This window comes from Puma concolor, chromosome B4, assembly GCF_028749965.1.
Source record: "Puma concolor isolate L17-30 chromosome B4, mPumCon1.1.hap2, whole genome shotgun sequence".
In the NCBI taxonomy this organism is placed as follows: domain Eukaryota; kingdom Metazoa; phylum Chordata; class Mammalia; order Carnivora; family Felidae; genus Puma; species Puma concolor.
The window spans coordinates 84,343,322-84,371,126 of record NC_141673.1 but is presented as its reverse complement, the minus strand read 5'-3'; the positions used below and the strand labels follow the sequence as shown (position 1 = coordinate 84,371,126).

At 34.2% G+C, this 27,805-nt stretch overlaps 1 protein-coding gene across 4 annotated transcripts in view; it reads right to left on the bottom strand.

Moving 5' to 3' along the window:
• The window catches only part of KRAS (KRas proto-oncogene, GTPase), a 40,475-nt gene that overhangs the window by 6,722 nt on the left and 5,948 nt on the right, over positions 1-27,805 (bottom strand). For 2 of the 4 annotated variants that reach the window (XM_086713837.1, XM_086713835.1), the window contains exons 3-5: positions 11,501-11,679; positions 9,828-9,987; positions 2,707-2,830 (exon numbers count right to left, since the gene is read on the bottom strand). In XM_086713837.1, coding sequence (XP_086569963.1) covers positions 2,711-2,830; positions 9,828-9,987; positions 11,501-11,679 — 459 coding nt within the window. In that variant the 3' untranslated portion in view covers positions 2,707-2,710. Of the gene's footprint in view, positions 1-2,624; positions 2,626-2,706; positions 2,831-9,827; positions 9,988-11,500; positions 11,680-27,805 lie in introns of all 4 variants that reach the window. The other 2 variants (XM_086713838.1, XM_086713836.1) reach the window with 2 other exon arrangements.

Below are 27,805 nucleotides of genomic sequence, written 5' to 3'. Positions count from 1 at the left end.
AATCATAAATGGTTATGAATGGTATGGAATCTTAAAAGAGGATCTAATCCAACTCCCCTACCCTTCACAAATTCCCTTTTATCACATATGCTTATGTAGCCTACTCCATTTCAACTACTTTTACAATGAAGAAAAATGTCAATGGTACTAAAACAGTGAAGCAGATAAAATGAAAAACTATGAGATGGATATAGAGAAGACACATTCTAAGTTAAAAAACAATACTCAAGTATTTAGGGGACAATGAAAACAGAATGTGATAACATTACCATCTTCTAAGATTTTGACAAATAGTTTAGGTTAATACTGCACTCTTTCTTAATACTGAACTCTTATGTAACTTATTAAAATTGAATAATTGCAATGATTAAGGAAAGGTTACAATTAATCAAAATGGACACTGAATTCCTTTTTTCCATATGGGAACTAGTCATTTTTATACACACATATATAAAGACAAAAAATTATCCCAGTAATTTTGTTTAAACCCATCCATTTTAGGGGCACCTGGGTGGCTCAGTCAGTTAAGCGTCCGACTTTGGCTCAGGTCCTGATCTTGCAGTCTGTGAGTTCGAGCCCTGCATCGGGCTCTGTGCTGATAGCTCAGAACCTGGAGCCTGCTTCTGATTCTGTGTCTCCCTCTCTCTCTGACCCTCCCACCATTCATGATCTGTCTCTCTCTGTCTCAAAAATAAACCCATTCGTTTTAGGACTGAGAAAAACAAATTTGTATATATTTATTACTGTCAAATTAATTTTGTAAAAATATTTTTATTTAAAATTTTAAGTATTACCAAGTACACCTTTAAATAAAATGATATCCACGCCCACTGAAAAAAGCAAGGATTCAATTCATCATGCCCACTAATTATTTGACATTTACACTACAGAGTCACAAATTAGAAATCTTGGAAAAGTATATGCCTCCATCTTTGTTTTAAATAAAAATTAAAGTGTAAAACTTACTTTATTCTAAATAGCTCTACTTTAAAAAAAAGTTTTCAAATTGCATTGCAATGTTAAATTTTGCCACAATTTCTAAATTAAGATATTGCTCTATACAATGATACTCAAAGAATATTAAGAGTTCATAAATCTCAATAAAAATTAATGCCAGTCATGCTTTATTTCTTCTGAGTTTAGCAGATTAGTGTACCATGTGTCTTTTGGGACTGAGTCTATTATTCAAATGTACATTTTATGCTTTTGGGAGATACACTATTTTAGAACTCAAATCAATATAATAAAAACTACTGAGTGAAATATTTTTTGATCGAGACCAAATTTTTTTTTTTTTAATTTTTTTTTTTTTCAACGTTTATTTATTTTTGGGACAGAGAGAGACAGAGCATGAACGGGGGAGGGGCAGAGAGAGAGGGAGACACAGAATCAGAAACAGGCTCCAGGCTCTGAGCCATCAGCCCAGAGCCTGACGCGGGGCTCGAACTCCCGGACCGCGAGATCGTGACCTGGCTGAAGTCGGACGCTTAACCGACTGCGCCACCCAGGCGCCCCGAGACCAAATTTAATATGGGCTGGTTTAGAAAGGAAACTGAGAAATTCCACTCAGTAAATCCAAATGGGCAGCTAATGTATACGTAAATATGTATATACATAACTTAACGTTGTTAAATTATGGTCCCGCAAAGATTAAAAATACATGATTCTGGCTAAGATTCTACTGTTTGGGAATCAGACATAAAAGAGGTTATTTCAATTTAACATGCAAGCGTGTAACAGTTAAGAACAGTATATTGGATATTATGCCCATTTAAGGCTATAAAGATTCTTGGATAGTAGAGAATCATGAAAAAAGTGTTAGCTAATTAATATGACTATGGATAAGGATACGGGCATTCCAAACAAGAGCAACAGCCAAGACTCAAGGAAAGGAAAGGAATAACATGGTATTTTTTTTACATAGGACAAAACAAACAAAAAACCCTTCAGGCAAGGAGTTTTTAGGAATAAGGCCGAAGGTTAGAGGGGTAGGAAGATGTTACAGACATATATGTATAAACTGCTATGAAGTTAGAGATTTTATTCCATACGTAACAGGAAGTCAGTGACTGGACTTAAAGAAAAGACAATGACATTTCTTTTAAGTGTATCTCTGAATACACCGTGAATAAAGGCAGGAACAGGTAAACCAAATAAGTTATAACAGTCCCACCAAGAAATGATAGGGGCCTGAACTAATGATGTGATAAAAGTTGGAATGTAACATCAAATGAAATTGTGGCTGCCTCCAAATGGGGGTGCAAAAGAGGAATATAAGAGTCATCCCAAGACTTTACCCAGGTTTCTTACTTGGGTAAAACAGTGATGGTGCTGCCACCAAGTTAGAGAACACAGGCAGAACAAGTATTTGCTTGCAGAATGTCCAAAAGAAAGAATACACTGTAAGAGTGGGCCCTTCCCCACCTTCTGGGCCACTCTACCTTACTACTCTTTACAGTTTCTTTTTTTTTCTTCCTCTCTAGACCCAATGACAAATGTAGTATACAGCTATCAAAACTACATCAATTATAATTAATACACATTAGATTAAAAATAAGTGTAGTAATGATGGAAACAAACTACCAATTTCTTATCTTTCAATGCTGCCAATCCGAACCCCACACCCTAGGTAGTTCTAAAGTGGTTGCTACTTTGTTACCTCTGAAAGACATCTGGTTTCTGCCAAAATTAATATGCCGAACTTACCAGATTACATTACAATGCATTTTTTAATTTTCACACAGCCAGGAGTCTTTTCTTCTTTGTTGATTTTTTTCAATCTGTACTGTCGGATCTCTCTCACCAATGTATAAAAAGCATCCTCCACTCTCTGCATTGTAAAACACAACTTCTTTAAAGTCTGTTTCATTGGTAATTGTAATTTACTGGGACAGCCTTGTGCAAGAAGTTTGAAATTATGACCTTTACTTGAGAATTTCTTTTTAAAACAGACATCAGATTATTTTAAAAAAAAGTGGGGATGCAGTTTTAAAATATGGGCTTGAATCCTGGTTTGTTCTTTAAAATCATTTTTGTTTTGTAATGGAATTTGAATTTTTTAAAACAATTTAAATTAGTTATTAGGGGAGATCAGGAAAAACCTAGGACCTATATTAGTATTTGTGTATCAACTAATATAATTGTTATAGTTTGCTAGTCATGGAATTAATCAAAGCTTAAACTGAAGTTAGATTTAAATTATTTAACTTAGGAAAAACAAGCATCCCTGCCTCTCTCACCCCTGCCCTATGTGAGGAAGGAGAAAAATGGTACAGAAGAGATATTTAAACACACACACACACACACACACACACACACACACACACACACACCTCAAAATAAAGTTGGGTCAAGGGACTGGAATCTTGAGTTCTATCTTCAATTAAAACACTGTCCAGACCATTTCTAGGGTCCACAAGTGGATCGGAGATTGGGACTTTTGTAGCTACATTATTTAAATAAAAATGCTACATGAGGGCCATATACCATAATATGAAAACATCACAAATTGTTTAAAGTACACACACAGAATAGTAACAGTGCAGTTTGTTTCCTTATTAGAAAGAAGTCTTAAAAATAATTTTTAGAGCACTATCCAATTATATTGGTTTCATACCTTCCATTCTAATTTAAATACTCTACAGGGACAAAAGGGATTTCTGCTTAAGGCTACAGTGATAAAGCTATGACAACAAATCATGTATGGCCATATGGAGGCCAACAAAGTTTTTAATGTCTTTTCCAGTCCAGAAAAGTAAGCAGTAGCCAAAGGGGACAGAGTATTCAGTTAACTGTACTCCTAGTTTATCTAGAAAAACATACCACCAGAGTTGAAGCTTACATCTAAAAGATATACACAAATACTAATCCCCATGCAGTGCAAATTAACTTAAAAGATTAGTATTTGTGTTTATTATTCTAAAAGAAAATGAAGTACTTAGAAAGACTGGTATATTTTACTACACATTTAATTTTAAGCTTAATCTGTTTTTACTTTAAAAATTACTCACTAAGGGGGATTGGCCTATTTGAACTCTCTGGGATTGGTAACATCAGTCTTTCTATGAACCAAATGTGACAAAATGAACCCAGTACCTAGAAAGCTAATACATATCAAAAATATGATTTATAGTTTTAAGTTCAATCACACACAAAGAATTGGCCATTTAAATATTAACTGAAGTAAACCAACAACTAAGGCTTAATTTCTGCATGCAGAAGTTATCACACATTCATTGCCTATACTAGTTAAGGAAAAAAAAAGACACCTCAATTCTTTAGGGTATATTAATTTTTATAAATCACAAGAATATATATTAAGCACTGCTTCGGTAGAGTTCAATAATTTACCTTTAAAGTAAAACTTTAAAATGGATAAGATTAAGTTTTGTTAAGAAAGAGGCATTTAAATTTGCTGTTTATATATTAAAATGTACATCTCAAGTTATTTATCCCAGGCAGTGACATATTTCTATTCAGCTATCTAATACAAAAATCATTACAGCCCAAGAAAATTTGCATCTCTTTTTAAGTGGAATCAATTTACTCAACTAGCTAGCTAAGTCAACTACAAAATAAAAATCTCCAACTGTTTTCTGAAATTATTAAATATGTTGGTACTTTATAAATTAGATAGCCACTTGTGCCTGTATACAAATTTTTAAAAATTTTATATTTATCATTCTCAAGAGGGTATATTTTTACTTTTTAAGTCCTTAAAAATTATCTATTAGAAATTCTCATTAAATAAGATAAATAACTGAAGGCATTAAAATGACTTGTAAAATATGTAAACTGTAAAGTATGAGCTGGCATTTAAGATATTTTCATAAATGATTCTCTTCGAGTTCAAAAATCAATGCAAGAAATTAAAATATAGACATATACACATAAAAATAAAACAAACCAGGTAAAAGCTCATATTTTTTAAGAATAAACTTTTACTTCTGTTTAAAAAAAGTTACAAAGTCAATAGAAAAGTAGTAAAAAAAAATGCTGGGGAGGGTAGGGGACAGGGTTTTGGTCTCCTACTAATTTAACAGAAGCAAGTTTTGATTGTAACTTATTTCTAAAATCATTTTGAACGTGTCTTACTTTTCAAGTGTGCACATTCCCATCACCAGTACAGGATATATGATTTTTGTTTCCAGCAATGCAGAGAGAGAACTGGAGGCCAATAATTAAAAAGAAGAGATTTCTACCCACCACCAAGAATTCAGTATTAGGGCCTCAGTGGCTAAGATTATTAATAGTGAGAAATAGTTATTCCAGAGTGACTCTGTTCACTTTTTATTTTTACTAATACAAAATTATATTAAATTTTAAAGAGTCAGTTATTTTCTCAGACTTAAATTACTTCTCATTTCTTAATAATATGCCTTAGAATCATACTGACATCAAGAGAACATTATTTATCCTTGTGTGTACCTTAAACCACTGGCACTAGCAAAGAACACTGGTTTCATACCCCAAAATGTGTAGCTAATTTTTAAAGACAAAGTGTAGCTGAATCAGATGTCCAATATCCACTGTGGCTAGCTGCTATAAGCTCTTAACTGGCACCCAATGATTTATTCTTAAAAATATGGCTCATTGCCACACATACTTACTAAACTTTCAGAACTGAAAATATTTATGTAAAACAGAGTGTACAATATGTATAATTTTTCTTAAATCAAGAGATTTGACAATAACTTCAGCTCAGCTATTATCTGAAAACACACCTGTGAGATTAAGGAAATAAGTGTATTCCACACCAGAAGTGGAACTGTCAACACACAGGATCACTCTATATCCTGGTGCCTATAATGCTTTCACTGAGCGATTTCATTTTACACAAGTTCCTGCTGAGTGGCTTATTATCAGCAAAAATTCTTGCAAACACTTTCAAGGAAATAACACTTCAAGTACTCTCAGTATAGACAGATGCAAGACTACTAGTTTTATTGGTGGACAGGCATGGGAGAAACTAGATGTATCCTAAAAAACAATTCTGTATTGCTTATTTTTCAAGAAACCTTGCTAAACTATAGTCCATCTCAGGTACTACTGAAATGCAGCAAAACCACTACATAGGAGGTTATGCATGGAGCACAGCAGGTGCTCAGTAACTGTTTTATTTTTAACTTGTAAAAAGTTAAAGTTCAAGATATTTATCTCATGTACACAAACTCAACTACAAACTATTAAAGAGAAATATGCCACATAAGGAGTTCCTTATTTGGTTTGCTTTAAGACAATTTGGTCAAAAGTTTTCTTTAATGGAGGTCTTCTCACAACTAATTTTAAGTATCTAGAAATTAACAACAAAAGCCAGAAATTAATCACTCAACATTTTTAAGTTTGTAAAACTAATTTTCCCGTTATACTCAAATTGAGACCTCCAGAAAGCAAAAAAGCTGAATCAGGAGTAGCAGATATGCTAAGAATTCTGCTTCTATCATCCACTTTACTGAATACTCCCCAATTCTGATTTTAGCAGACTGGAAAACACACATCTGATTACCATGGTGTCAATGTTTTGGTTTCAACAGTCTTTGCCAACACTGCATCTACTGCCCAATGAGGCCAGAAAAATCTGGCAATTACTAAACTACCCAGATAAATGTGAACTAGGGGTAGCAGTATTTATATACTAGGAACATAGGGACCACATAAAGCATACTAGCAGAAAATAAAAATTACGCTGGCCTTTCAGATGTAGACGAAAATCTTGTAAAAAAAATATATAGAATTCATTATATTCTAGCCTATATGATGGGCTTTTTAAATTACAAAGTAATTTATTTCATAAGATACACAGTCTGCAATCCTGTCTTAAAAAGTACTAGAGTAAAACTCCTATTTCCCTTTCACAGAATATGTAAGTTTTATTTTAAAATTACTAATGTTAGCCTGTAAATTTCAAGTCAAAAGTCTGACCTAACTTCTAGCATCTAATCAAACAATACAGTTCCCCAGAGAATCAGGGATCAGCACACTACAGCCCGCAAGCCAAATGCAGCCATAGCCTATTTCTTGTACTGGCCACAGCTAAGAATTATTTTTGCATTTTTAAAGGGTTATAAGAAAAAAAATTGCAACAGATACCACTTGTGGCCTCCAAAGCTTAAAATAACTTATCTAGTCCTTCTAAATGAATGTCTTATTCCTATTAACTTGACTTATAATTGTTTGGTGTTTGTGTTTTAGGTTCACGCTCAAGACTAAAACTTAGGGCATGAAACAAACAGCTGCTGATAAAATGCAACAAGAGTATATGTAATTATTTTGTTCAAACAGCAAATAAATAATAGCAGATGAGTAACAAAATACTCTGCAGAAAACAGGGATTCAAATTTTCACAGAAACTGGAAATATAAATTTTTAAAATTTTTATATATTTTATAACCTCCACAATTACTTGGAATAGCTCTTTAAAGTCTTTCAAAAGCATGCAAATATCAAATTAATTTCAGCAGAGGAAGATTAATAAATTTTTGAAAGGCAAATCAACAAGTCCATGAAATAAAAAGAAGTCAAAGATCAGAAACTAAAATATCTAAGTTATAGTTTAGCAACATAAATTATATAAAGATATGATAGGTTATAAATATACGAAAAGTTGAATGTTAGAGGAAATAAAGTACTACAAGTATGCCTTTGTATTACTCTGTATTTTAATTAGACAATCTCTATATAAATATCTACAAAGCAAATTTAAATTAATCCACTTCCATATCATATATACTACATTCACCTTCCCTACCTCCCCCCATAAGAAAACTTATAAAAAAAACCTACAAATCTACTTTAAAAGGAATCCAGGTAATTTTCGGATTAATTATGAATGCTGTGGTCTAGCAAAGCATTAACATCAAACACTAAGAACAAACTAGTACTTCTGAGGTAGTAACCATACATGACACACAGCTAAAAGGCTCTTATCATTGAGAAGCAGAGGGCAACATTGTTGAAATAACAAGACGACTCCCTTTTACCGTGTTCTGTGTTGTCGCCTACCCCAAGTGTGGTCCACATACCAAATATCACCATCACCTGAGAGCCTGTTAGAAATGCAGGATCACAGGTCCCAACCTGAACCCACGGATTAGAATCTGGATTTGAATAAGAAGCCCGGTCAATTCATATGCATTATTAAAGGATGAGTAGCCCTGCTCTATTTGCAAACCTTTATAACATTAGGCAATAATCTCAGATTTTTGTTTTTGTAAAATGTGAACTAAAATATTAACTAATGTTGTCTAAAAAGTATCTTTTAAAAGTTACAAATAATGCAAGTTAATAAAATGTTAATGGTATGGTTTAGTAGTAGGCAGTATGTTTACAAACATTTTCAATAACATTCCTTCAATTTTACCTTTGCAAAATATGTTTTTTGAGTACTTCCTCTATAAGGGAAATCAAGAAGTCTGGTTAGAGAAGATCAGTAAAAAGAAGACAGAAACCAAACTCTTCCCAGTCTTTGGGACCCAGGAATAGATTTGAATGAAATCTTAACTCCTCTGAAATAAAGTGAAGTGCTATATACCAACTTCTTTCTTGAACCTATAACTCAGGTTTTAGAATGAGATATTTATACTATAATCAAACCACAGAAATTCAGCTTTTAATCCTCCCAAAAAACTTAAAATAGAATTCATTGTTTTTTCAGTGTGTATAAATTTGTACAGCCATGAAGCAGTACATAAGCTTTTCCACTAGGGAAACAGACATACACACTAGCTGAATAATGGTTTACTTGAAAATATTTACACCTTTACAAAATTGAGTGAAAGTTTTCCAATACCTGTTTTTGTAAGTTTAACCTGTTTTATATGTAATGAGTTGTTCATCAATTTTCTTAACTCCTAGCATTACAGAAGTTAAATTCCACAAAACTGTTTTTCTGGGTTCACAGATACATGTAACGAGCAAAACCCAAAATAAACGTTCGTCTTGTATGGAACATAAATTGATCAATTTCTTAGTATATGAAAATTATATTCCATCATATCCTTATGTATTCCTTTCTAGAATTTTTTTTCTGTATGTTAAACTCTCATTTCACACAAATAGGTTACATAATGTACCTGAAATTATTTTATTTCACTTAGAGAAAAAGTTACTTTTAAAAATGAAGATAATTTTTGAAAAAATTCAGGGTCAATCTGGCATTAATTTTTGTCAGAGCAACAGAGCAAATGAATAACTGAGAATTTCCATTTACTTTCTAAATATCCATCCTCTTGCTTTAATAAAAACTTTCTCCAAAAATAAATATATCCTTAAAAAAAAGTCTACAGAAGTAAAATTCTTCAAAGACAACAAAATTTAATCTAGAAACACATGACCTAATACTCTTCAAAACACTTCTAAAATAGGAAACTCAGTATTTGTTCCCCTGTTCTTTGACTTTATAAATATAACAGTTAAAAAAAATTCCCACATTTCTTGAATGCTGAATGTAAGATGTGCTGAGTTTAAGAGAAATGTTCAATGTGGAAAGAAACCAAAGCCAAAAGTAATACCATGGACACTGGATTAAGAAATGCTGCCCTTTCATACCCTTAAAAGAACATTTACCAAGTAAACATTGTTTTTTTTTTTTTTCCTATTTTAGCATAATGGAAAGAAAAAACTAAATTATATTAAATAATATAACAGTTATGCTATCAGGCATGTACATTTATCAATGCTCTTGCCCTCCTGCCCTCAAAATGATGTTACTAGAATATACGTTAGCAAATTATGATTAATAATTAAAATTATCTGATATAGTTTGCAGAGAATAGATACTGATTACTATATTGATTACTATATTACATATTGATTACAATTTCACTTACCTGTCTTGTCTTTGCTGATGTTTCAATAAAAGGAATTCCATAACTTCTTGCTAAGTCCTGAGCCTGTTTTGTATCTACTGTTCTAGAAGGCAAATCACATTTATTTCCTACTAGGACCATAGGTACATCTTCAGAGTCTTTAACTCTTTTTATTTGTTCTCTGGGGAGGAAAAAAAAAGTTACAGTGGAGACATTAGTAACAAAAAAAAAAATCTTTCAAAAATTGTCCATAATTTTCTTATAAAATATGGCTGAAAGACATTTAATGTAATTCCTAGTTTCCACCACACCAAATTTTCCTTGCTTCTTCATCTAGTTATTTTTTTTCTCCATTTTAAACAGAGAATTTCTGTGTCTCTTAAAAGATAAAATATCCAAAAATATAGGAAAACTACAATCTAATAGGTTCAAACGCAGGTAGGTCACAATGATAAAACAGAAAATATTGAAAAATTTTAAGCCAAAAAAGTGCTATACCTAATTTTTAAAATTATAACCTTAGAAACATATCCTGTATATGTTATTAAATGTGTATGTACAGAATTTAAAATGTTTATACAAAAACATAAATTACGATACTGACCTAATTGTCACATACCTTTCTCAAAAAAGAGACCACCAAGGTGGAAAGGTTCTGATTTCTACGTGGACAACACTGATGTTACTATACTGTTTATTCTGTTAAAAGTCCTTCTAAGGTTTTTTGTTTTTTGTTTTTTGTTTTTTCTTTCCCAAGAAGATGTGCATAAACTTTAAATTTGGGGTAAAATTATATTCCTTCACAATTTTGGGTTAATTTCAAAGATACAGCATGGAGGAAGAAGCAAGACAACAGAGTTAGAACTGGTTCAGATTCCCAGTTCCTCTACTCATTAGCTAAGTAAACTTTATAGCTTAACAAACATATTGACACCTATTTACTATTCTACAAAAACATTGTCACCCACTCAAATTTCTTTTTCTCTATTACCAGACTACAAGGAAAACATGCTGTAAGAAATGTATTAGGTAAAATGTTAAACCTCTTAACTGGGCTAACTCACTGTTATAAAACATAGCTAATGAATGGGATGTTTAATATGCACTTTTTTGAAAACTGGACATCCTCAAAGCAATAGAATATAAACTATATTTAATGCAATGATTCTTTTAAAGAAGTCAATTTTATGCAGATTTGTCAGATTCTTTATGAAGTGTAATTTTTCTAGTATTTTAATCTTTCACTGCTTCAGTTTGTTTTTCTTAACTATCTAAAGCCAATGTTTATCCAATTACAATAAATTCTACACCAAATATACTCAATTATTTTTAAGGCTATTTGAGTGGTACCACCTCAATTACCTTTTCGTATTTTTGTTGATGGTTTTCATTTTTATCATGGCTCTACCTTAAGGCCCTGTGACCCTAGTGTACAGTGATTAAGAGCACAGGTTTTGAAGTCAAACAAGCCTAAGTTTCAATTCCAGCACTGCCATCTACGCAATCTGGAACAAGTTACTCAACTGCTCTAATCCTCAAGAACTTCATTTGTAAAACAGGGATATAATGCCTACCTCATTATTATTTTAAAATTCAAATTAGATAATTAGCGGATGGTAGTCAGCAAAGACTCAGGAAATGAAGGATATAAATAATTACTCCTCAATGTCATCTTATTATCAATTTAAACCCACCTATAGTGGTGAATATCTTCAAATGATTTAGTATTATTTATGGCAAATACACAAAGAAAGCCCTCCCCAGTCCTCATGTACTGGTCCCTCATTGCACTGTACTCCTCTTGACCTGCTGTGTCGAGAATATCCAAGAGACAGGTTTCTCCATCAATTACTACTTGTTTCCTGTAGGAATCCTGAGAAGGGAGAAACACAGTCTGGATTATTATGGTGCACCTTTTACTTTTAAAAAGGTGTTATGCACAACTCAACAACAAAAAGACAACCCAATTCAAAACTGGGCAAAGGGCCCTTCTTCCTCAGAAGAATATACATCAATGGCCATTACACACATGAAAAGATGCTCAACACATCATTATGGAAATGCAAATCAAAACCACAAGGAGCTACCATTTCACACCCATTAGGATGGCTATTATTTTTTTTAACTTTATTTATTTTCAGAGAAAGAGCATGAGCAGGGGAGGGGCAAAGAGAGAGGGAGAAAGAGAATCCTAAGCAGGCTCCACACTGTCAGCGAACAGCCTGATGTGGGGTTTGATCCCATGAACCAAACCGTGAGATCATGACCTGAGCCAAAATCAAGAGTTAGATACCACCCAGGATGGTTATTATTTAAAAAAAAAAAAAAAAAAAAAAAAAAAAAAAAAGGAAAACAAGTGTTAGCAAGGATGTGGAGAAACTGGAAACTTTATACATTGCTGGTAGGAATGGAAAATGGTGAAGCCACTGTGGAAAATAGTTTGGCAGTTCCTCAACAAGTTTAACAGAATTACCATTTGATCCATCAATTCTGCTTCTACATATATAACCAAAAGAATTAAAGCAGGAAATCAGGTACTTGTATGCCAATGTTCATCACAGCATTATTTACAATAGCCAAAACGTAGAATATATACACAGTGGAATTTTATTCAGCCATAAAAAGAAATGAAATTCTGACATATGTTACAATATAAAAGAAACTTGCAAAACATTGTGTTAAGTGAAATAAGCCACACAAAAAGGCAAATATCTATGATTCCACTTACATGAGATACCTAAAATAGGTAAAGTCACAGAGACAAAGAGTAGAATAGAGGTTATACCAGACACGGAGAGAGGGGATTTTATTGTTTAATGGGCACAGAGTCTCAGTTTGGGATGATGAAAAACTTCTGGAAACAGAGCTAATGGCTGCTCAACATTATGAATTTACTTAATGACGCTGAATTGTATATTCAAGAATGGCTGCAATGATATATAAAATATATATTATATATAAGATACATACACCATACCACAATTTAAAAAAACGATTTATAAAAAAGTGTTATACAGAGATTCAACAATGCAAGTATTCATATTATTAACAAAATGACCCGAATATTCTATTATTTTTTTTTAATGTTTATTTTTGAGAGTGAGAGAGAGAGAGAGAGAGAAACAGGACAGAGTGTGAACGGGGGAGGGGCAGCGAGAGAGGGAGACACAGAATTCGAAGCAGGCTCCAGGCTCTGAGCTGTCAGCACAGAGCCCGACGCGGGGCTCAAACTCACAAACCGCGAGAGCATGACCTGAGCTGAAGTCGGATGCTTAACTGACTGAGCCACCCAGGTGCCCCCCCCCCCCAGATGCTCTATTAAAGAAAATAATTATTACAGAAATGGGAGAGCTCTACCAACTCTGTTATTCAGGATGATTTAGAATGGCAAAAAAATCAATTTACAAATAATTGTCATGCATTTATTTACTTAACAGTCAAAAGAATACATTAAGAGCAAGGTCAGTACTGAGGATTTTGATGCACTTATCCATTTCTGAAATCCTGGAAATATCTAACAGCCAGATAGATACTATGATAACTCTAGAGCGCATGACTGCTTTATCTGCAAATTCTGTGGGGCCTCTATTAAAAGGGGCATCAAGAAAGGGAGGGAGAAAGATGAATATCTTAAAGAGATTTTGCAACTCTAAGACTGAATAAAGGAAAGGGAGTAGATAACATTATAGAATATTAAAATGAAAATTTTATTTTCCTCTGACTTTTGATTAATACTTAAGACTTCATGTACTTTCTGCCAAAATAGGACTAAAAAAAAAAGGGAAAGGGACGGTGCAAGGTGAAGTCATGGAATAAGAGGGAGGGCTGAAAATGGATATAAAGTGTAAACCAAGGACTTATTGTTTCTTATTGTTCCACATGTGGGCTATAGTATTAAAGTGCCCTTAGTTCATGAATTACTACATAGACCATTCTATCATTAAAGAAAAAGAATGGTCATTAAAAATCATGTTTTTGGTAAAATATTTGAAAATTCTTTATAGAACACAAAGATATATATGTGTAGCATGATCCCAAATATACGAATATATCTATATGCATGTATCTGTATGTATTATTTTAAAACTGGTGATATATACACCAAAATGTTAAAAGGCTATGTTTTTGATAAAGAAATACCTATCTTTTTTTTTGGTACTAGATGCTACATTAAACATATTCCTTTCTATGACTTTTAATTTTTTCTTAGTGCATTGAAATCTTTTTTTTTAAGTTTATTTGTTTATTTTGAGAGAGAGAGAAAGAGACAGTACGAGTGGGGGAGGGCAGAGAGAAAGAGGGTGAGAGAGAATCCCAAGCAGGCTCCATGCTGTTAGTGGGGCTCATGAACCGTGAGATCATGACCTGAGCTGAAAAACCAAGAGTCAGATGCTTAACCAGATGAGGCACCCCTATGACTTTTAATTTAAAAATTTTTTTAATGTTTATTTATTTTTGAGAGAGACAGACAGTGAGCAGGGGAAGGGCAGAGAAAGAGGGAGACACAGAATCCAAAACAGGCTCTAGGCTCTGAGCTGCCAGCAGAGCCTGACGCGGGGCTCAAACTCACGAACCGTGAGATCATGACCTGAGCTGAAGTTGGACGCCCAACCAACTGAGCCACCCAGGCACCCCCAACCTTTTTTGTTTTTTAATTTTTTTTTCCCTATGACTTTCAATTTTAAAAGTGTGAAAGACTACCATATTAGACTATGATGTCATGGTTATCTTTTAAAGTAACTATATTTTCCAAAATTGTCTATAATAAAATGAATTATCTCTTCAGAGAGAAAAAAAGGAGGGGTATCGATTTTTTTTAATGTTTTTTTTTTTTAATTTATTTTTGACAGAGAGAGAGAGAGACAGAGCATGAGTGGGGGAGGGTCAGAGAGAGAGGGAGACACAGAATCCGAAACAGGCTCCAGGCTCCAAGCTGTCAGCACAGAGCCCGACGTGGGGCTCGAACCGAGGGACCGCGAGATCATGACCTGAGACAAAGTCGGATGCTCAACCGACTGAGCCACCCAGGCGCCACCCCCCCTTTTTTTTTAAATGTTTATTTTTGAGAGACAGAGAGCATGAGCAGGAGAGGAACAGAGAGAGGGGGAGACAGAGAATCCAAAGCAGGCTCCAGGCTCTGAGCTGTCAGGACAAAGCCTGACATGGGGCTCGAACCCACCAACTGTGAGATCATGACGTAAGCTGATGGACACTTAACTGACTAAGCCACCCAGGTGCCCAGGATGGGTATTGATTTTCTAAAAAAGAAGCTTCTTACTAAAGATTTGAACATCTGGTTGGATTTTTTAAGCCTATTACCTTAACTAAGTACTTGAAAGAACTCCTGTATATTATAAATTGAAAACCAGTATTTTTGAAATGTGATGGAAGAGCAGGAATTGAGAGTAAAGTACAGTGTCTTAGTCAATCCGTTCGTTACCCAGGTGTAGCTACAGATGAAAGACTTTCCTTACCTATTGCTATCACCTCACATTCTTCACTTACCAATTCTAACTTAGGTTAACCTTAGAGTTGAAAGTTTACTTAGTCTTCACATCTAAAAATTTCTACCAATAATAAAGTTAAGGACCATAGTCTTCTGGAGCCACCAAAATCTATACCTAATGTGTGGCTGGGGGATTACTCACCATCTGTCCACATAGAATTCCTCCAAGATGTACCTCGGTGATTCCCATCTATAAATTTTTTAAACATTTTGCATTTTTGATGAATACTCCATCAAAGGGACCGAGAAACTGGAAAAGCAGTCCCTATTTACTCATGTATTTCATTCCCATTATCTTTTCCCTTCTAAACCCTAACAAAATTGCCAGCAAAGTTAGGAGTCACATTTAGTTACTGAAAAAAGTAATCTACAACCTACTTATGTGCAATGGAGTAGAATATCCTGATTAGGAATAATAGATTTAGGTTAGAAATTCAGTATTTCCAAAGCTAATTTTAACTACAGTCATCCTTAGAAGTGCAATCAGTCACTGAGCTATATAAAAAGGCAGTGCAACTTGGCAGAAGCTTAAGAACAAAGTGTTAAATGATGAAGTATACAAAGCAGAAAGCAAGCAAAAATGATATATAAATACTAAAGATTTTGTTCTAACTTCAGGTTAGCCATAAGAAAAGAAATATATGGAGGTAGAAAAAATTTACATCAATGAAAACTCTTTCCCAAGATTAGAGTCTAAGGGTTCAGCAAACTACTGGCCCACAGGCCAAATTCTGCCCACCTGTTTTTTCATGGCCCACCAGCTAAGAATAGTTTTTATGCTTTTAAATGGTTATTTAAAAAAAAAAAAAAAAAAAAGCAAAGATTATGCAACAAAGACCAATGTGACCCTTTAGAGAAAAGTTTACCAACCCCTGCTCTAAGCTAATAAAATAACTTCACAAATCTGAAGTATTCTCAACTAATATTATTTGTTCTTTTCATCTATAAAAAAAAAAAATCACCACTTTGTAAAAGTACAAGTTATCAAAGCCTAACCAATTTAAAAACATAGGTTCTATAATGAAACCAGTTAAGAATGAAGCTAGAAAAAGATCAAGACTTTACTTTTTTCAAAATTTTTACTTTTTTTTTAAGTTTTATTTATTTATTTTGAGAGAGAGAAAGAACATGCAGGAGCAGGGCGAGGGCAGACAAAGAGGGAAAGAGAGAATCCCAAGCAGGCTCTGCGCTATCAGCACAGAGCCTGATGAGGGGCTCGATCCCAAGAACTACGAGATCATGACCTAAGCCAAAACCAAGAGCCAGATGCTTAACCAACTGAGCCACCCTGGCACCCCTACTTTTTTGTTTTTAAAGTAAGCTCTATGTCCAGTGTGGGGCTCAAACTCATGGTCCTGCTGAGATCAAGGGTCCCATGCTCTACCAACTGAGCCAGCCAGGTGCCAGAAGACTTTACATTTTTCATGAGTATTATTTCCAGCCTTTCAAAGAGAATAAACTTTCATATCAGGTACATAGGTTACTAACATCCTTTGCAAATGAGGATAAAGCCACTTAAATTAATTCAACATAATAAAATGAACGAAAGTTATTCCATAAATTTCCCTTCACTCCTGGCCAAAGTGCTATTTTTTAATTTACTGAAATACTGAAATACTAAATGAAATCTACCATGCCGGAAAAAGTTAATCGTAGATAGTAGTTAATCGTAGTTATCTGGCGATAACAATAAACAGGCACGATCCTTTTGGAAAGCAATTACGATATTTACCAAGAGCTATACAAATGTTCACAGCCTTTGACAAAATAATACCCCTTCTGGTAAATGTGCTAAGGAAAAAGGGTTTATTTTTTTTTTTTTTAATGACAGTGAAAATAGACATATACCTAAAATGGCATCCTAAGATGTCTTACAAAGAAAGATTACATAGGCATTTAATACTGACTCACAACCTTATGCCATTTATCTGTTTTCAAAATATACTTCAAATCCAAGCATCGACCACCACCACTACCATCCCCTTAGTCCATGACAACTATTTGGTCTCATGCAATTTCTTACAACTGCTTCCTAGCAGGGATCCCTATTGTTACTCTTAAGATATGTTCTCCACAGAGCAGCTAGTGATCGTTTTTAAATGTCAGCTAAATCATGTCACTCGCTTGCTTAAAGTCTTCTAATAGCATCCCTTCCTTTTTAAAAATAAAATCCAAAGGGCTTACCACTTCTTCAGCACCTCTGTATTTCCTTCACAGCATGTATTATAATTTGTAACTATGTTTTTTTTTTTTTTTTTGTTTAATTGTTTAATTACTATCTATATACCATCCATAATGGTTGGGGCACACATCTGCTCTGCTCACCACTATACACCTCATGTGTAAAGTCTTGAATACAGTGGGTAATCAGTACTGTCTGTTAAATAAATGAATGAATCCATTCAATGTAAATAAATGCACACACTATAACACAGTCTTCTACAAATAAGCACAAGTTTAAGATACTGTAAATTATATTAGAACAATGAAGTTGTAAATTTTAAAATTATATCAAGACTCTTAATAAATGTATTCAAGCAACTTTCATATAATATGAAAGCTTTAATGTAAAAATACAAACAAAACAATATATAAGAAAGATTTAAAAACATTTATGGGAGGGAAGAGAGTAAGACTACAGAGATCACAGGGGCCTTTAACTGTATTAAGTTTTGTATCTTGAAAAAGAAAAAGGATCTACACCAAATGTGGCAGAATGTTAAGATATGTAAAAGCTGGTTGGTGCATACATTGTGTTCAGTATCAAATTTTCCATACAACATTAAGAGTGTACCAGCTTCATCATCACTCACTAACAATAGATTTTATACTTTTATTTTTCTTTAAATTTCTGTCCGTTTATTAAGCTAAAAATTCTTACTGTTTTAATATCCATTTCTTTGAGGACTAATAATGTTATATAGGATTTTTTCATATTTCCATATTTACTCCCATCACATGTGTCCTTTGCCCACTTGGAATTTTCATCTTTTTTTTTTTGCACTGACTTGTATAATTTTTTAAAAGTGTTTTCAAGTTTGTTAAAACACCTTTAAATGCTGTTTTATGCATAGAAATTTATCTGTAGAACCATTAGAGGAATTTGAGAATTAAGACTAAATCATTCAAGATGAGATAAACTCATGGACCAAGACATCACTTTGTCAATTTTCTATTATAATTAATAGTAACCAAGTTACTCAGTATGTTCACCTTTTAACACACTCAATTTAGTTTTCCAACTCAGGCAGTGAACCCCTGACATGGGAAGACACCATAGTAAACAACAACAAAACAGTACTCAGATACTGTGATAAGCATATTATAATCATTAACCAATTAATCTCCTTCTTCATGCTGCTGATTCCATCAGATGCTCTTGTAAACATGAACAGGACTGCTGAAAATGTGAGCTAAAGTATTATTTGGGGATTTACTTTTGAAAAAAATTTTTTTTAACTTTTATTTATTTTTGAGACAGAGAGAGACAGAGCATGAATGGGGGAGGGTCAGAGAGAGGGAGACACAGAATCGGAAACAGGCTCCAGGCTCTGAGCTGTCAGCACAGAGCCCGACGTGGGGCTCGAACCCACAGACCGCGAGATCATGACCTGAGCTGAAGTCAGACGCTTAACCGACTGAGCCGCCCAGGCGCCCCTTGAAATGTTTAATAAGGTTTTCTTTTTTTTTTTAATTTTTTTTTTTCCAACGTTTATTTATTTTTGGGACAGAGAGAGACAGAGCATGAACGGGGGAGGGGCAGAGAGAGAGGGAGACACAGAATCGGAAACAGGCTCCAGGCTCTGAGCCATCAGCCCAGAGCCCGACGCGGGGCTCGAACTCACGGACCGCGAGATCGTGACCTGGCTGAAGTTGGACGCTTAACCGACTGCGCCACCCAGGCGCCCCATGGTTTTCTTAATGCATTAAGTACCATAAGTACTTTTCACATACTACTAAATAACATCTATAGGAAAAAATGAGAAACTCACTTTTACTCCTTTAATGCTCAAGTATTTTGCTACTCTTCCAAAAGATTATTTGCATCCATCATAGAATAATGTGGTCCACACTACTGGTTATAAGCCATCAAAGATTGTTATAGAAAGCTAGTTCTCAAAGATAGCTAAAATCCTGTATAACTGCCTAGTACGTTGGAATCATAGTAGGGGAGAAACATGGAATTTGAGAGATATAAACACAGGCTTATGAGCTCATTCCCACCTACCCACTTGATTCTCTCTTGCATCATAGGGACACTTACAAAAATATCTAGTAAGTATCATATATTATGCCAGGAATTCTAAAGTTTTGGACCTCAAAGAGCTAGGACTGCTAGAAGAGATATGATATACAGACAATTAAAACTCAGTGAAATAAATGCAATGCCATGTGCTGGACAAAGCACAATGGTGGCACACAGGAAGAAGAGATCAACTCTGCTTGTAGGAATTAAGAAAGACCAGCGGCTCCAGGCAGCAAGGAGCAAAGAGAATGCATAGAAACATGAAACACATGTTGAGTACATGGAACCAAGATGTTCAATACAACTTTAACTTAGAGGAATTACTGGTAAGTAGAAGTGAAACTCCACAATCAAGAGGTCAGCTTATGGAGGGTCTTGTCTGCCACATAAAGGAATTTTGAACTCTATCTTATACTAAATTACTGGAAGGTTTTTAAGTAGAAAGGAAAATCAGAGTTAGCAGGTTCACTATTAGATTATGAAAAATTATAGAAAGGAACCAGGTTGGAGGCTAGGAGTGTTAAGAAAGTATTACAAGAAATGACAGAACCTGAACACAGAAACAACACTATAGATGGAGAAGACTAAATAGTTTTGAGAACTATTTAATGGGTAAAATTGGCAGAACTACCCTCATACATTGCTGGTGGGAATGTAAATATTGCAACCACTGTGGAAGAGTCTGACAGCTGTTCAAACAGTTAAACATAAAGATACCACATGACTCAGCAATTCTACTTCCAGGTATATACCCAAGAGAACTGAAAATATATATTCACACACAAAAGTGTACACCAATGTTTACAGCAACATTATTCAAAATAGCCAAAAAGAGGAAACAATCTAAATGCCCATGAACTAATTGATTAACAAAGTATGGTAATATCCACACAACAGAATATTATTCAGCCATAAAAAGGAATAAAGTATTGAACCATGTGATAACATGGATGGACCTTGAAAACATTACACTACACGAAAGAAGCCCAAACACAAAAGGCCACACATTGTATGATTCTGATTTTATGAAATATTCAGAATAGGAAAATCCACAGAGAAAGTAAATTAGTTGTGGCCAGCAGCTAGCAGGAGAAGGGACTAAGGAGTGACAGCTAATGGGTATTGGGCTTCTTTTTGGGGTGACAAAAATGTTATGGTCATATAACTTCATGAATATACTAAAAACCACTGAACTGTATATTTTAAAAGGATGAATTTTAGGCTGTATGAATAATATCTCAATTTTTTTAATGGCAGTTTACTGACTGGGCATAGGAACCGAAGGGGAAGACTAGAGGAAAAGATGAGTTCAATCTGGGGCATGTCAAATTCCCTACGCTTATGGGTTTGACCCGGAGGCAGCTTGATATAGAGATCTGATGCTCAGGACAGAAATCTAGGCCAGAAATAGGCTAGGCTATGGGCAGCCGCAGAACTTCACTAAGTTCTAGTGTGAGTGTCGACAAACTACCTAATGTCTCACATACTCACATACTCTAAGCCATTGTCCTTCAGCAGTAAAAGTAGGTAAATAATAACATACAGGACTTTGTATACAGGTTAGGATTAAAAACTATGAAACTCCTTTATAAAATGAAAAGTGCTATAAATAGGGTAACTATGCTTTTATAGATTACATTACACATGCTATTATAGGCCAAAAAGGTCAGGGGGCAGGCCACTGGCTACTAGGAACTATATGGCAACAGCAGTATCCTGTTTTTATAAGATCACTGAACATCTACACTTGGACTACTTTTTGCAAAACTGGTCACCGTATTTCAAAATACATATAATCGAGCTGGGGCAAGCTCCAGGGAAGGAAAGCTAAAACTCTGAAGATGACAAAGGATCTCTGTTTTGATTAGGGTTCTCATGACAGAATTTTTGATTAAGACATTGATTGATTACAAGTAAAAATAAAGAAAACAAACGTTTTTCTACTAAGTGAGGAATACTTAAAATGATGAGAATGTTGAATCTTAGCTTAAGACTAAAGAGAATAAAAGGTGCACTACTTCCAAGAGATAAAGCTGGTTCAAAAATCTGAATAAACTCAAGGAAAATTTGCGTAACAGATTTTGAAAATAAAGATACAATAAGCATACACCTGTAATCTATTGAAGTCATGTGGTATCTTGCCATAAATTATCACTTGATGCCAAGGACAGAATGTGAAGCAGGACCAATCACAGATCCAATCTTAATAATTACAAATGCCAATATAATTTTCATATTCTGTATTATATATCTCTCAGCTATTCTTTAACTGGCCTAGTACCAATTTCATTATCCAAGATACATCTGCATTATCCAATGTGTTGAATCTTTTAAAAAAGAAAGTAAATTATGAAGTAATTTAAAGGTATCCACCATGTTAGTGACTTTTCTCCCTCAAAAATGAATATTTATTTTCCCCTCTCTAGTATATGCTCATTTTAAAAAACCAAATATTACAGAGAATGAGTCTGGCTTAACTCCTACCACATTTTCTATACATATCCACATTGCTTTTACATACTATATGGAATCACACTCTATACAATATACTATGATGCAGCTTTCATTTACACAATGGGTAATTTTCAATGACAGTACATACAGATCTACCTAATCTTTTTGACAACTGTATAATACAATTTGTATAGATATACCATAATTTATTTTACCCATTCCCTACTGGTAACCTGTAGATTATTTCCACTTTTAAAAATCATAAACAACACTGCAATAAACATTACCATGTAGTATACATCTTAAACATTTATCCAATCGAATCCTTGGGATAAATTCCTAGAGGAGAAACTACTTAGTCAAAGAACATGCAGTTTACATTTTGATACATACTGCCAAACTGACCTCCAGGAAGTTTATCACAAGGTACACTCCACTACCTCATAAGGAGTACATACACTTGCCTACGCACTCTTCCCAGCACCCCTAACATTATAGTCTTAGCCAATATCAAAGTAAAAAATGTTATTTATTGTTTGAACTTGTATTTCTATATTAATGAGGTATCTATGTCATTCATTTTACTTTATTTATTTTTGATGGATAGGTTGGCTATTTATATCCTTAGCCTCTTTTTATTCCGACTGGGTGTTTGCTTTTTTTCTAATTTATATATGAGAGCTTCCTGATTGATATACGATGCAAATACTTTTCTCAGGTTTCCGTGTATTTTTGTTAATGATGTCTTAATTTTCATGTACCCAAACTGCTCCATCTTTTCCTAAATGTTTTCCTAAATGGTTTAAGATAGTTTGAAAACAAAAAGGATCCTACTTTTCTCAATGGAGAAAAATATTTAATCCCAATACCACAAATATAAAAGCTAACCTAATATTAATTCACTCAACCTGTTTTACTTAAAATAATACTGCAAGAGGGGCACCTGGGTGGCTCAGTTGGTTGAGCGCCCGACTTTGGCTCAGGTCATGATCTCACGGTTCGTTGAGTTTGAGCCCCACATCAGTCTCACTGCTGTCAGCCTGTCAGCGCAGAGCTTGCTTCAGATCCTCTGCCCCCTCTCTCCACCCCCACCCCCAAAATAATAATACTGCAAGAACCAGGATTTAAGATTGGTATTATTTTATTTCAACAGCTGTCGGATATAGAAAACAGTAAAATTTATACAAGGTAGAAACAGAACCTCTCACCATGGGAGAAATAAAATTAACGGAGGAAGGTGAGGAAGAATGAACTCATGATTTTTAAATAAATATATTCCTCAGATGGGTCTAGAAGCAGTGACACCCCAGCAGCAATAAATAATACCTAACATCTAGGTCTTTTTTTTTTTTTTATAGTAATCTCTATTCTCAACGTGGGGCTCAAACTCTGACCCCAAGATCAAGAGCTGCATGCTCTACCAACTGAGTCAGCCAGATGCCACTCCAACATCTAGGTCTTAATTTCTAAGTACCACTCCCCACTAAAAGGAATTAGGACACTTTGGACAAATGGCTGAATCCACACTGAAGACAGGAAAGTACAAGGTGAACCTAGCACACTGTGCCAGAAAATGAAGAGCTCAGAATCTTATAAGAGACATGTCAATGGATACAGAGGCCAACTTGAAAGGGATTCCACTGGCCATATCAAAAACAAATTTGAGATCAAAACCAATAACTACAGTAGTAGACTTTAACACATTGAATACAAAAAGAATCCAGGCATCCACACTAATACAAATAAGAAAAAAACAAATAAGGAGACAGAAGAGAAAAGAGAGAGCCCTTATTTATGGTAGATTGTCAACTAATAAATGTAGAAGTAATAATAGGGTTATAAGATGATCTACTATTTTGCAACCACTATGGTAGTAATTTATTCTGGCAAGAATTATCAGTGGATGCTATATCCCACTGAGTGCAAGTATGTTGGGAGAATAGGATACTTATAGTCTCAAAGCATCTCCCCACAGGGTACATATTAAAGAAAAAGAAGATACCTTTACAGAGAGAAAACTGATAGACATCACCTTAACCAAATCAATGTAGCCTGTTTAAGGGTAACAGGTATTCATTGTGCTACTTTCCCACAGTCTGAAAAATTTCAAAATAAGAAGTTGAAAAATTACCTAACATAAGCACTGTGTCCCTACTTAATCCTCTCAAATATTTTATTTTGACTACCCATTTATACTAATTCTATTAAGATTACAATACAACTATTCCATAAACCTATGCACTCTTTGACAATATAGTTAAAAGAGATGCAAGAAATCTAATGCCCTCCTAAAGCACAAAGCTTAAATTAAAGCTCCAAATTAAACAGAATGAGGATCATTATCTAGAAGCACTGCTCTTCAAAATAGATCTAAGACCAATAAGCTTCATGAAGGCAGAGAGATCTGGTCCCTTTTGCTCATTGTATCTCCAGCCCCAAGGAAGCCTGCATGGTACAGAGTGGGCACTGAACAATAATCATGGAATTAAGGAATTAGGTGCATTGTCAAGAACAGAATCTTAAGAGATGTCAAATCATAAAAACATTTTTTTCCTTTCACTTACTTCCATTACCAACTTTCACTGTATATCTGTAAAGCTTTGTATTTATAAAAATCCAGTTGTTGGACCAAAAAAAGTTGGAATAAAACATATCTGATAATTTTTAACATTAACATCTAAATAAGCAGTTATTATTATTAAGTAAATATTTATTCTTAAATTGACCTAAACAGAGCCTGAATTTTATGTTACTTCATTTTAAAAATCAGGTGCTCACAACTATTCCCCAGTACTATAAAAATCTACAAAATGTGAACTTTCACAATTCGCCACTTTACAAATGCCCTTAACACCCATGTAGCACATCACTAGGCTTTGAACTGTAGTGTAGCTCCTGTGTGCATGAAGAAATTCAGAGTTAAAGTGCCACTTTTTACTACCTCAAAGTAATGTCAGTGTTAACAACCGACCACCCTATTTTCTCCTTCACTGCCACATTTCCTTTCTTAGTTAAAAATAATTCACCTACATATTTCATTAGTGAAACCTAATTCATCCACATAGTAGTCTTAATATTAGCAGAGAATAAAGGTGATATTTTAAACTTTAAAAAATTAATCATATAAAATAAGACTTAAAAAAAATTATGGGGCACCTGGGTGGCTCGGATGGTTGAGCGTCCAACTCTTGATTTCAGCTCAGGTCATGATCCCAGGGTCATGGGATCAAGCCCCATGTCCGGCTCCACATGGAATGTGGAGCCTGCTTAAGATTCTCTCTCTCTGACCCTCTCTCCCACTCATGCTCGTTCTCTCACTCTCTCTCCCCCCAAAAAAGAAAAAGTGACCTTTTAAAAAATTAAATTTTATTTATTTAAAAAATAATAAATAAAAGTTACATGGTTATAAATTGATTTTGCCCACAGTTTAAACAGGAAAAATAAAAAATAAAGTTGGTATTTCATTGTTATTTATAATGAAGGTGAATAAATTGACCAGTAGAGGGCACTCACTTGAAAAGGGGGAAAGCTGGCCAAAGCTCTGAAGAAAAATGCATGTACAAAATTGCTGTCTACCTTATTTTAAAAGCGTTTTAACAGAACACTAGAATAAGCTAATACACTATTAGTTTAGAAAAGGTAAAGTTTAAATCTGTTATGGTAGTATATCTAACGTAAATCTTATTCAGACTCTTGAATTTGACAAAGAGATCTTTAACACATGGGAGTGTCTCAACCTCAGCACTTCTGTCACTTGGAGCCAGATAATTTGCTGTGGGAGCTGTCTCTGCACTGTAGGAAGTTTAACAGCATCCCTGCCTCCACCTCTAGATCACAGATGCCAGGAGCAGTCCCCCTTCTCAAGTTGTGACAACCAAAAATATCTCTAGGTATTGCCAAATGTCCCCTGGGAAGCAAGTCACCCACCCCTCATTGATAACTCCTGATACATATGTATAAAACCAGAAAAATAACAGTCGACAACATTATCCAATGCTTTTCCCACATCACTCTTCAAAACTGGCTTAATGTTATAAATGTTCTCTCTATAATGCCTTATTCAGCAAGTAAAATAAATTCTGTAATTAATATAAAAAATAGAAAAAATATTAAAAAATAGAAAAACTGATAACTCTTGGTGAATAAATACTCCACAGCTCAGAGCTCTAAAGATAGAACAAATCAATCCAATCATGAATCCATCTTCCTGAGTAGGAAACCTTCATCCAAAGCAGGGCATAATACTTAGACTGAATTCCAAGTGTCACATTAACAGAAGAATGGAAATGTCAATGAATTACAGCCTGGAAAAAATATTTCTCTCTACATCTATTTTTACTAGCATATTATATCCAGTAGACACATAATATATATTTGCTAATCGATCAAATGATCATTCTGATCTCAATGTCTATAACTACTCGTATTTTTTTTAAAACAAGATTTTTCTCCTTCCACCAAATTTTACCTTGGAAAACACATTTTAGAGAATGTGTTTTGATAAAAGTGATCTCTAAACTATAAAAGCTTATGTTATTTCTAGCCTGGTATTGTGCTTGGAAATTGCTTTGACTTTTTAATATTCCTGTATCACTAACAATGACTTCATTATCTCTGGAACTCTTTGGTGAACTTCACACAAGATAAAGGTAAAATGTTTCAGAACAGTAAAGTTAATTATCATGTGCATAGCCTCAAATACAAATGTACTCTCTGCATCACAACTGTCTAATTCTATGTCATATCACTGCCATTAAGATGCCATTGGATAGTGTGCTAAGTTCAAATTTTGGTATATTGATAAATCTGAATCAGCCTCCAATATTAAATATCTTCCTAGCTTAAAGACTAATTTTTCATTTTTAAAGTTATATACAAGGGTACAGTGGAAATCTCACTTAACTTGGTCTCAGAAAACTTAAAATTCCATTACTTACTAGCTAAGTATCCTCAGGCAAATTACAACCTCTCAGAGACCATTTTTATCTATAAAATGAATCAATAACCACCTTCTTCTTCTTCTTCTTCTAGTATAAACCTTTGTAAATTCTAAACCACCAGAATATGGTATTCTTTAATTTTTTTAAAATTTATTTCCATTTGTTTTAGTGCAGGAAAACAAATGAGAATTCCAAATGTGCAGTCCATGTCCTGTCTCATTTTCTCTCTGACCTACATTATTCACCAATCAAATCCTAACTGCAGTAGTGATATCCCCACATCTCCTTTTTAACTTTTTACAAAAATATCAAGTCAGCATTTTTGTTTAACTACTATTTATTAAAATAAGCTACTAAATTATCTTGTCTTTCTTGTATATGAACTACTCCAAGAATTTAATTTGTAATTTGGGAGACAAGAGACAATCTCAGATAGCTTTCCCCAGATGGCTAACCTCAGGAGGGAATGTCAAAGTTTCAAAGTTCACAGGTAATCAATGCTTCCCAGAGTTAAGTCTTCTGGTTTGGCAGAAATCATAATCAGAATTATGGGTTTGAATTTATAAACTTTTTCTACTTTCATCCAAAATAAAGAATTAATTTTTGGTTTTATTTATTTTAGATTTATATCATACTTTAACAATTTTGACAGAAAGGCTTCCTAACATGTTTTACCACATTATCTCGTACAGCATTCATGACCTCTGACAGGAAACAGAGTGTAATGGAATTCCTCAGATTTTCAGAGAAAATGGAGGGCACTTCTGCTAAAATCATCTTCCAAAATCCCAGGAAAACTTCCGTGTTTAACCTGAATTCTATTAAAACTTCCTTTTACCTCTGATTTAAATGG